The sequence below is a fragment of the Dendronephthya gigantea genome, unplaced genomic scaffold (assembly GCF_004324835.1).
Source record: "Dendronephthya gigantea isolate DGI-Jeju-01 unplaced genomic scaffold, DenGig_1.0 000003F, whole genome shotgun sequence".
NCBI lineage: Eukaryota > Metazoa > Cnidaria > Anthozoa > Malacalcyonacea > Nephtheidae > Dendronephthya > Dendronephthya gigantea.
This window is the reverse complement of record NW_021163013.1, coordinates 2,959,230-2,971,427: the sequence shown is the minus strand read 5'-3', so window position 1 is coordinate 2,971,427 and position 12,198 is coordinate 2,959,230. Positions and strand designations below refer to the sequence as shown.

The window sequence follows — 12,198 nt, the reverse complement described above, 5'->3', positions numbered from 1 at the left end:
TATTCTACCGTTCTCGGTCGCGACTTTCTGCAACAAAACCGTGCTATCATCAATATGGGTGCCCATACCGTTGAATTTTTGGGTGACAATGTGCTCATGTTTGCGGATGAAAATTGCCCACCCAGCTCCTTGCCCGTTAAATGTGGTCAAACCCAAGTAATTGATGCACATTGCGAAGTTGTCATTCCAGCAACTGTTGGTCAGATAACAAATAATGTTATTGGTTTAATTGAGCCAGGAGAGAGACTCCTCAACAGATACCATCTAGCTGGTGCAGCATCCCTGGTATGCCCAGACATACAAGGAAATATCCCTTTCCGGTTACTAAATCCAACTGATGAGCCTGTCACAATCTTCCGTGGTGCCACATTAGGACAGTTCACACAAAAAGATTTCGAGACCACACCTCTTACTGATCCGCCCACCCCTACGTCATGTACAGGATTACCCACGACAACTCAGAGAAGCACCTCACTACCTATTATCAACCCCTTGGCAAGCACAATCCACCAATCTGATTTCGCTGATCTGCAAGACCCACCTAGAACACCAACCCCACCAAGCCCAACTCCCGCTTCAGTCACGCCCTCTGATTTTCCCAACCTGACCAACTCCGTGTTGTCTAACCCTGAGAAACAAGCCCTCTCAGAACTGCTTATCGAATACTCCGACGTCCTGTCTCATTCAACCAAAAGCTTGGGTCGAACAAACCTGGTCCAACATAGAATTGATGTCGGGCCTAGTTCCCCAATTCGCCAACCTCCATACAGGGCCCCCCACACCAAACGACGAGAGATTGCAAACCATGTTCAAGAAATGCTGCATGCAAACTTGATCCAACCTTCCAATAGTCCGTGGAGTGCTCCAGTTGTCCTGGTCAAGAAAAAAGATGGCTCATCCCGTTTCTGTGTAGACTATCGTAGGCTCAACTCGGTTACACGTAAGGACAGCTATCCAATTCCACGAGTAGATGATGCTTTAGATGCTCTCTCTGAAGCCAAATACTTCAGTACACTCGACCTTCGTAGCGGTTATCATCAAGTCGAAATGGACAAATCATCTCAACAGTACACAGCCTTCGCCACGGCATCGGGTTGTACGAGTTCTGTGTGCTACCTTTCGGTCTGTGCAACGCGCCTTCCACCTTTCAACGCTTAATGCACCAAGTACTCCAAGGATTGGACGGGAACATCTACCTAATATATCTGGATGATATTATCGTATTTTCTTGCACATTCGACGAACACCTTTCCCGCCTAAGATTAGTTCTCGATCGTCTACGAGCGGCTAACCTTACTTTGAATCCGAGTAAGTGTTTCTTTGGCCAACAATCTGTGTCTTTCCTTGGTCACCTTATCTCCCAACATGGGATCCAACCTAACCCCGAGAAAACACAATTGGTACGTGACTTCCCTCGTCCTCGAAGTGTAAAGGACATTCGTGCTTTTATTGGCCTTGCAAGTTACTACCGTCGGTTCGTGAAAGACTTTTCATCAATTGCCGCTCCCCTCACTCGGTTGACCAGAAAGAATACCGCATTTAAGTGGGATGAGTCATGTGAAAGAGCCTTTAATTGCCTGAAGAACGCCCTGGTTACACCACCGATTTTGGCGTATCCAAATATCTCTCAACCCTTTCATCTACATGTTGATGCCAGTGCAACCGGACTCGGCTATATTCTCGGTCAGAACATCGAAGGGCGAGACGTTGTCATCGCGTACGGCGGTCGGCAACTCAATAAGGCTGAATCTAACTATAGCACTACGGAACGGGAAGCACTCGCGGTTGTTGAAGCTATTAAGAAGTATCAAGTTTACCTTTATGGGCAAAAATTCTATGTCCATACAGACCATCATGCATTACAGTGGTTGATGAGCATCAAAGACCCCACCGGCAAACTGGCACGATGGGCCCTCCAGCTTCAACAGTATGACTTTGCGATCATCCATCGCCCAGGCACATCGAATGGTAATGCCGATGCAATCTCTCGCTTACCATACTCAAATATCCACATCACAGCCATCGACACCCCAGGAGTCCAAGTTGACACCATTCGTCATCTGCAACGCCGAGATCCAGACCTGCAAAACCTGATAACCTATCTCGAATCTAAGGAACTGCCAAATGATCAACGCGTAGCCAGAACTTTGCTCCTCCACGTTGATGATTACTACCTTAACGACGACCGTATCCTCTGTCATCTTTGGTCCCCTGGCAAGCGAAAGGCTGGTAATCTCTTCAGCCAACTAGTAGTTCCGGCTTCTCTGCGTCACGAAATCCTTACTAATGCTCACGACGACACTACTAGTGGACACCTAGGAATTCAAAAAACCTATGAGAAGTTACGGCGAAAATACTATTGGTTTGGAATGTTCAAAGATATCGAACATTGGTGCAAATCTTGCATTGACTGTTCTATGAAGAAGTCGCCCCGTTATCGCCGTCAAGCCCCACTTCTTCCCATCCCCGTCGAAGGAGCATTCCACCGCGTAGCTGTGGATGTTCTCGGTCCGTTTCCCGTAACGAATTCTGGCTCGCGTTACATTGTCGTCTTTTCGGACTATTACACGCGTTGGCCTGAGGCATTCGCCGTACCCTCTTGTGAAGCTCACCGTATCGCTTCCCTTCTCATTAACGAGATCATGACGCGACACAGTGCACCCCGGACCATCCTTTCTGATCGAGGTAGTAACTTCCTGTCAGCCCTTGTCAAGGAAACGTGCAAACTGATGAACACAGCTAAATTGAACACAACCGCTTACCATCCTCAAACTGACGGGTTAGTAGAGAGATTCAATGGTACCCTGGCACAAACCCTTTCTATGTATGTTAGCACCAACCAAAAGGATTGGGATGAACATCTTCCACAAGTCTTGTTTGCCTACCGAGTATCTCCGAATGCTACCACTGGAGAGTCACCGTTTCACTTACTCTATGGTCGTGAACCTCGTCTCCCAATGGACGTTAGCCTACTTCCACCTACCAATCTTAGCCCGTCTGTAGCTAAGCATCGCGCCCGTATTGTGACAACCCTTGAGGAAGTCAAGCAGCTTATCCAATCCAACACCCAGCGGGCTCAACTTAAAATGAAAGCCAGGTATGACCAGTCAGCGCGTCAACCTCCGTACACAATCGGTCAAAGAGTGTGGGTTTTTACACCAAAAAACCGTAAAGGGTTGTCAAAGAAACTGCTCCACAATTACCACGGACCGTACCGGATCGTGGAAAAATTATCCCCTGTTCACTTTAAGCTGCGAACCTTGGAAAACAAACTAGTTCACGCTCCAGTTCATGCAAACCGATTAAAACCATATTTCGATCCGAAAGATCGGCCGATCGAAGCCCCGCAAGAAGATCCAGATATGGATAGTGAACCATATCTTCATGATCATGACATACCAGCGGACAGTTTCCCCTCCTGTGTATCTCATGTCTCTACAAACTGCCCACCACTTAGTCATTCTAATGACGCACCAGCGACCGGAGTAACCACATCCGCCCAAGAAAATGTAAACCACATCTATGATGCCGAGCAAATTGTTGGTCATCGCGTCCGCCATGGAAAACCTGAATATCGTATCAAATGGCGCGGATATGGAAAACGGCACAATACGTGGGAACCACCAGACCACATTTTGGATCAACGTCTTTGGACAGATTTCTATGCCCGACATCCCGAACACCGTCCAACAGCAAACGTTAACAATTAATCTTTAATAAATAAGTATTTTTATATTGGTTCAAGTTAGTTTTTCCTCTGAACAAGCCAGGGGGCTTGTTTTTGCAGAGGGGGGTAATGTTGCGAGATAATTATAACTATAGCAATGGCATGCGCTGAACACGTGAATAGTCCATTTTTAAGTAGTGACGAAGAGACGATAATTAGTGGGGAAAAGTTGGGAAAAGTACGGACCATGAGGAGATTTTGTTTTGAGGCTAGGAAGAAGATATGTGATTCAAGTATTGACGAATTGAGTATTTTAGACGCATATTTATGATAATAAACAAAGCATAACATTACGTGTGACAGTATAATTTAATATCATAACAATTTACTCGAAAACAAGTTCGGTTACCTCAATTTTTTATGTTATAAAAAGTTTTCTTACAAAAAAAATAGAAAATTTGAACAACTAAAAAAAAATTCTATAGAACCAAGATTATGAAAAATTAAAAAACGTGATTTGGCTCTATAGAATTTTTTAAAACTTGCAGTCAAATTTCCCATCTTTTTGTAGTAAAACTTTTACAAAATAAAAATTTGGGGTAACCGAACTTGTTTTCGAGTAAATGCATGAACAGGTAAAATGACGGCCATATTGAATCGCCATTGTTACCATAACAACGGTAATGACGTGATACTCAATAACAATTTTCGACTATTAGAATGTTGGTTAATATACCTGGAAAATTTCATTTCGTTTAGCAAGAAATTTCCTGCCAAAAATTTCAATCTAAATCATTAGTTTTCAATATTCTTAAAACTCTAGGGAGCCACCTTAACCTGGAGTTACCATATCGACAAAAATAACTAAAAAAGTAGCTTCTCGTATCAGCGTTATTAAGCGTTTAAGGTCTGTTGTTTCATCAGAAACATTATACCTAATCTATTGAGCTCTAATACAACCTTACTTTGACTATTGTAACGTCGTATGGGGGAACTGTGGAAAGACCTTAGCTGATCAAATCCAGAAACTACAAAGCCGAGCAGCTCGAGTATTAACCTTTTCAAAATACCCAATGCCAAATTCAGAAAGCGTTGATGGTTTATAAGTCTACACACGATCTCACTCCTGCATATCTACATTTCAAATGTATAAAACTATAAATCGTAACATTGTAACTAACTATTCACTCAGGGACTCTGTGAACAAGCTTGCTGTTCCATTATCCCGCACCAATTATCTTAAAAACAGCTTTAGTTATAATGGCGCGGTCTTGTGGAACAGACTAGTAATATCAGACAAGCAGAATCCCTAGATGAATTTCAAAAATTGTTGAAACGTCATACTCGATAAAGACGGCATGTCGCGCAACTTCGCCTCTCTGCAAGTTACGCTGCTGCTGGCACCAGATTCAACGAATACCACAACTCGGGGACTGTATTTTTAACTTTTATTAACACTCTATGTACAGGTATATTTTGTACACACTTAGTGCACGTCGATGACACAATACTCTTAAGACGACACGCTTAAGAAAGACACACTCACTCTGACGTTACGGTGACAACACACCACACAATACAACTCTCCTAATAACACTAACTTAAAGTTTACAATTCTACATATATTTATACTAAAGCTATAGGGGATATTATTCCATTTTGACATCAATTTCCTTTGCGCAATTTATGCACGTCCCAGGATGTTTTTTCCCGCAACGCGGTTAACTCTCTAACCGCACTGCCCCCATTCTTCCATCCGTTTGCGTTAGCGTGTGGGACAGGCGGTTTCCTTCTTCGTGGTTGGACGTGCGTTTGTTTGCGCGCATTATTTCCCCTGTTTTCAAGTTACTCTATTTCCACATAAATGAATATAACTATATGAATATAAAATACACACACAACACAAACATGACATTTGACACATTTTCACGACACACTCCCCGCCTTGACTAGCGCAGCTAGTCAATTAATCATGTTTCTCGTTCTCCACTCTGAATCTAATGCTGCTGCTCTTTTTGGTCTCCCTTCTCGCCTCACACTTTCAGCATTCGCTTTGTTTCCCTTTTCTAATCTATCTTTCTTATTTTGCTTCTCTGTTTCCTGGCTATGATTAACCTCGATTGGATAGAGTTTCTGGACAGGGCGAGAAAGAATGACCTCTTTACCGTTGCGTATCAACCTAACCCTTGCACCCCTGATCACCTCATCTCTTCCAACAATCAACTCTTCAACAACAGCCGTCTTCCAATTTCCTCTCCTCACATTATCCTCAAATACAACCACAACATCTCCCTTTTTTACCACCCTCTTACTATCTTCTTGATTTCCACGATGGAATTCTCTAAGATCAGTAAGATACTCTTTACGCCACCTATTCCAAAAATGCTGCTTTTTTCTACACAAATACCTAAACCGTTTACTACAGTATTCCTCGTCCGACTCCTCACCAACCACACCGTCCGGCATTGACTTCAGTCTCCTACCAACCAACAAATGAGACGGCGTCAATGGTTCACTACCAACTTCGTCATAAGCATATGTTAGTGGCCTAGAGTTGAGCGTCCCCTCAACTTCCACTAACATCGTCAACAACTCATCAAAGGTCAGTCTCGCACTCCCCAGCACCTTCCTCAAACATCTTTTTACCGACTGCACCATCCGTTCGAAAAATCCACCCCACCAGGGAGCTCGTTCTAAGTTAAATTTCCACTCAATCCTGTTGACTCCTAAGAAACCCTGCAAGGTCTCGCACTTATATAGTTTTTTCACGGCTTTGGCGGAGGCTTTAAATGTTTTCGCATTGTCGGTTACTATCAGTGCCGGAGTTCCTCTGCGAGCTGAAAATCGTCTCAAACACCGCAAAAATTCTTGTGTTGACAAATCTCTCACTAAGTCTAAATGTAATGCTCTACTCACACAGCATGAAAATAAGGCAATGTAAACCTTATCGGTTCCGTTGGTCGCATTTTTGACAAACAATGGTCCGGCGAAATCTATCCCAGTTTTTGAAAATGGTTCGCTTTCTTTTACTCTGAATTCCGGAAGATCAGCTTCCTTTGGTGCGCTATAAGGCTTTCCCTCTAATTTCTTACACACCGTACATTTGTTTATGATACTTTTAACCCTTTGCCTACCCTTGGGAATCCAATAACGTGATCGTATTTCCGCTAACGTTGCCCTTACCCCACTGTGATGTATCTTATTATGGCAGTTAATAATTACTAACTCCGTCAATCTACCTTCCTTTGGTAATAACATTGGGTATTTGGCGTCTTCGCTTAAGTCTGACTCTGCAAATCTTCCTCGACATTTCACTATTCCTTCTTCCTCAACTAACCTAAGCTGCCTTTCTAACTGCTTATATTTTTCATCTTCTCTAAACTCTACTTGCGAGGCTTTTACCCAAAGTCTTTCTGCTGCTACTAATTCTTCACGTTTTAAATAATCTGATTTTGCAAACTCTTCTTTCCCCTTTGTTTTCGCAATCAATTTCCGTACAAATCGTTGCACCCATGCAGTCACACGTACTAATCTCTCTAGAGAACTATATCTTTCTATATTAACTATGTTGCCTACTGATGCAACTTTCTTCGTATTCGAACTAGCACAGTTGCTTTCTTCTCCTCTGCCTTACTACCTTCTGTGGCAATAATTTTCCCCTTTTCTGGCCATGCACTTTCCCCGCTGCTCAGCCATTGTGGCCCAGTCCACCACAATGAATCGTTTTGCAACTTAGATGCTAATACTCCCCTACTTCCTAAATCTGCGGGATTTTCCAGCCCCGGGCAGTGGCTCCAATTCCCCTTATCGCTCAGATTTAGAATTTGATTTACCCTATGGCGTACAAATTGTTTCCATTCGCCATGATTTTGGATCCAATATAAGGCCGTTATGCTATCTAACCAATATCTAACGTTAGTAAACTTAACTTGCGTCGCAAGAGCCTTCTTTACGGAATCTACCAATTTAGCTAACATCAGTGCTGACATAAGTTCAAGTCGCGGTATTGTAAGAGTCTTAAGCGGTGCAACTCTGGTTTTTGCTGTCAACAACTGGACATAAACTCCTGTTGATGTATGGCACACAAAATAAACTGGGGCGCAATAAGCTTTCTCGCTTGCGTCGCCAAATCCATGCAGTTCACACGACTGAATCTCGCCATTTATATTATTGTAAACGCATCTATCTAACGTAATCGATTTTACTCTTTCCAAATCCTCAATCCAGTTTAAATATTCCCTTGAGTTTTGCTCAACTAATTCCTCATCCCAGCCTAAGTTGTCGACACACAACTTCTGAAATAGGATCTTCATCAAAACAACTACGCAACTAACCAAGCCTAGCGGGTCGAATATCTTGGCCAACGCACTTAGTAATTTTCTTTTTGTGAATTTCTCTTCCTTGAAACTCTCTACTAATTTCAAAAAATCAAACATAATAATATCCTTTTCGTAATCCCAATTGATCCCTAATACTTTATCATTATTTCCATCTTGCGCAATTCCTAAGCTTGCCTGCGCATACGTCTCAATGTCGTCTAACCTTGTGACCTTATCCTTCTTAGCCTGGCTCTCGTTTTTGCCTATATGCTCTCGCAGTGCTGCGTCATTCGTCATCCATTTGCGCAGTTTGAATCCCCCCATAGCCATTCGATTTTTGGCTTTTTCATACAAATCTCTAACTTCTTCAGTTACTCTACCTCCTGAAACTAGATCATCTACGTAGAAACCGTCCTTGAGTTTCTGAACAAAGATTGGATCGCTCTCATTAAACTGTTCAATATGATGTCTAAGGGTCGCGTTTAACAAAAATGGGGATGCATTTAACCCGAAAACTACTCTGCAAAACCTGTATACTAAAATTTCTAAATTACCTCCTACAGCATCTCTTACCCACAAAAATCTCAAATAATCCCGGTCCTCTTGTGCTACTTCTACATTCAAAAATGCTTTTCTATATCACCGATTAACACTACTGGGTTTTCTCTAAACCTTAGTAAAATATCAAATAACAATGGCGTCAGTGAAGGGCCCACATGAAGACAATCATTGAGGGATGTTCCCTTCTTACCCTCCTTTGACGACGCATCGTAAACAATACGTAATTTTGTGGTTTTTGCGTCCCTACGTACAACCGCTTGATGGGGTAAATAATGCACTCTTTCCTTTGTTTCCAGTTCCCCCACCCTCTCAATTATACCTAGGGTTTCCTGCTCTTTTATTATCGCATCGTATTCTCTTAGCAAACTTGGTTCCGATGAAGTCGTTTTATCTGTCCTTCATGCGAGCCAAACTGTTCGAATAATTGGATGGCAAATGATCGTGACCTTGTTTCCACGGCAACTTAACCGAATATTTTGATCCGTTAAATGTTATCTTGTCGAGTAACGCTTCATGCACGTCATCACATTCCTTAACCCCTAAGGTATCTAAATCCCATAGTTTCTCTATATCCGCTCCTATTGAACTTAACTCGTTTTGTTCTCCGCCCTGTGAAACAAGATTAACGTTAGCTATTTCATTTTCTGAGCTCCCAAGCAGTGGACCACTAATCACCCAACCTAACATCGTATCAACAGCAACTGGCTCATCATCACCACCTTTCAAAACTTTCCCACTTTGAAAGGCCCAAAGATTGTCTGCCCCAATCAACACATCAATCTCTAACATCTCACCCGTTTTACAAACATCCGACAACCACAAACCTTGCAAATGTGGATACTGACCCTTAACAACCTCAAGATGCTCGTTCCTAATTCGCGAGATCTCCGGCACAACCAACGCCTCTACCCGCAACTTCCGATCGCCACGTTTCGACACAATTTCAAAATCAACAACCTTCCTTGACTTCCCTTTGTCCGCCGCCGTACCAAACGTATTAATCGCAAGCCATTCATTTCTAATCACACGCAACTTTGCGTCATTCATTGCCCTGGATGTTACAAAAGATTTCTGGCTACCTGAGTCAAAAAGCACTCTCACTCTTTTCTCTCTTTCACCCTTCAAGATACCTTGCGCTGTTTGTAAGGCAACTCTACAACTTGTACCTACATGAAGGCTTTTATGGCCATTTTCTGCCTGGTCTGCATGCTCTTCCCTGCTTTTCTCGTCTTCCTTACTCTGGTTGCCACTACCTCCCTCACACTCTTTCTCACAGATCGAAACATGGTGCGGGCCGCCACATACATGACAAGTACTATTACGTGCACGACAATTTTTAGCTACATGACCCTTATTTATACATTTAAAACATCTATTAAACTTACGTAATAGTTCTAACTTCTCCTTTCTGTCCGTGACCTTTCTACATTCCTCGCTCTTGTGATTTCCAGTGCAATAAGCACAGAAAAGTCCTTGTTTCTTTGTTAACAACGTGTTGATTGTTCCCGGTAGACGGCGTCGCCCCTGATATTCTCCCTTTTGGTTGGTTGTCTGGCTGGTTAAATCATGGCACTCACGCAATTCTATCTCTGCCAACAATGCTTTGACCACGTCGTTCATTGTCCATTCCATATACTTCTCACCCCTCGTTATTGTCAGTCGAACGACCTCTGGAAGCTTATTTAGGATCGACGGTACTACGATCTCCGAGTAGACTTCCTCTTTGACACCGAGCGCCTCTAACCCCCGATAATTGGTTTCAACTACGTCGAAAAACTTGCGCAAACGTTCTGTGTCGTTCCCATTGAACACTGGCTTCAAATTTAGCAAATCGTTGATGTACGCCCGCTGTACGATTGTCTTATTACCGAAACGTCGCTCGAGAAGTTTTACGGCCGCTTCGTAGTTTATGGACGTCAACGCAAACCCTGCAATCGCCGATTTTGCAGGCTCCTGGAGCAACCCTCGCAAATAAGTGAACTTGTCTACGTCCGACAAGGATTCGTTTTCGTGAATGGCGCTGCTGAAGGCGTCCCAGAACTCTGGCCATTCTTGTACTTTTCCCGAGAACTTCCGAACTTCGAGTTTAGGAAGCTTTACCCGCGCTTGAGCGCTAGCCTTGGCCCTCGATGTTTCTTGTTGCGACCCGGCTTGCCGATTCGATAATTCGACCCTTTTTATGGCCATTTCAATCGCCGCTAACCCCTCGTATATCTCGTCGGACGTTTTCGACGCTGACTCTATTTCCGCTTCGACGTCTCCGTCATCTTCAATGAGTCCTAAAATTTGCTCATCTAGCTTCTTTATTGTTTCTCTCTTATCTGATAAGCTGAGCTTCAACGTATTAAGCTCCAACACACTTTCTCCTGTGACTTCTTCTACTAGAGTTTTGGCCCGTGCCAAACTCCTGGTGACGTAGGCTCGATGCCCGCCTCTCTCTGCCCGTTTTCTCGATATACCTGACATAGCTACACTTCGACACTCGATTTCTGCTGAATTCTTGAATCTGCTTGTATCCGGCTCGAAGGACCACGTGTCGCGCAACTTCGCCTCTCTGCAAGTTACGCTGCTGCTGGCACCAGATTCAACGAATACCACAACTCGGGGACTGTATTTTTAACTTTTATTAACACTCTATGTACAGGTATATTTTGTACACACTTAGTGCACGTCGATGACACAATACTCTTAAGACGACACGCTTAAGAAAGACACACTCACTCTGACGTTACGGTGACAACACACCACACAATACAACTCTCCTAATAACACTAACTTAAAGTTTACAATTCTACATATATTTATACTAAAGCTATAGGGGATATTATTCCATTTTGACATCAATTTCCTTTGCGCAATTTATGCACGTCCCAGGATGTTTTTTCCCGCAACGCGGTTAACTCTCTAACCGCACTGCCCCCATTCTTCCATCCGTTTGCGTTAGCGTGTGGGACAGGCGGTTTCCTTCTTCGTGGTTGGACGTGCGTTTGTTTGCGCGCATTATTTCCCCTGTTTTCAAGTTACTCTATTTCCACATAAATGAATATAACTATATGAATATAAAATACACACACAACACAAACATGACATTTGACACATTTTCACGACACGGCATTCATGGAAACCAGGTTGATTTGTATTTGTATTATATATTTTAGTGTGCATATATTTATAGTTTATTGCATGTAGCTGCAATTTGTAACCCTGATGAATCCACCGTGGATAAATAAAGTTCAATGAGTTCAGTTCAGTTCCTTGCGAGAAACATAAAACGTCGCTTTGTCACTGCACGTCTGTTGCCGACCTTGGTCTGGTCTTGCCGATCTTGGTCTTCGTTTTTTTATTGCAGTGGGTGTTTTGGGTATTGCGTTGACATTTCAATTAGCTTATCAAAACAAAGACTGCAAAACGTATCAGCATCGCTACTATCTACAACAACACTAATTGCAATTTGCCAGGTCATTTTCCCATTAATAGTGTACACAAAATGACAGAAATTGCAGTTCATATCAGGCGCAAGAGTGTTTATGTAACAGTTATCCAAATTATAATATTCAGATCGTTCCTTCGTTTCGTCTACTCGAAAAGACCCCAAACTAGAAATGTAATTGCACATTGATTTAGCCAAGGAATTTTCATCAAAAACCTTAT

At 42.9% G+C, this 12,198-nt stretch overlaps 1 protein-coding gene across 1 annotated transcript; it reads right to left on the bottom strand.

Annotated features, from left to right (window-relative positions):
- Positions 1 to 8,934: 8,934 nt before the first annotated feature.
- On the bottom strand, positions 8,935 to 11,013 carry LOC114539977. Its single transcript, XM_028560396.1, has one exon. It carries the CDS (start codon positions 11,011 to 11,013, stop codon positions 8,935 to 8,937), a length of 2,079 nt encoding a protein of 692 aa, XP_028416197.1.
- Between the last annotated feature and the right edge of the window lie 1,185 nt (positions 11,014 to 12,198).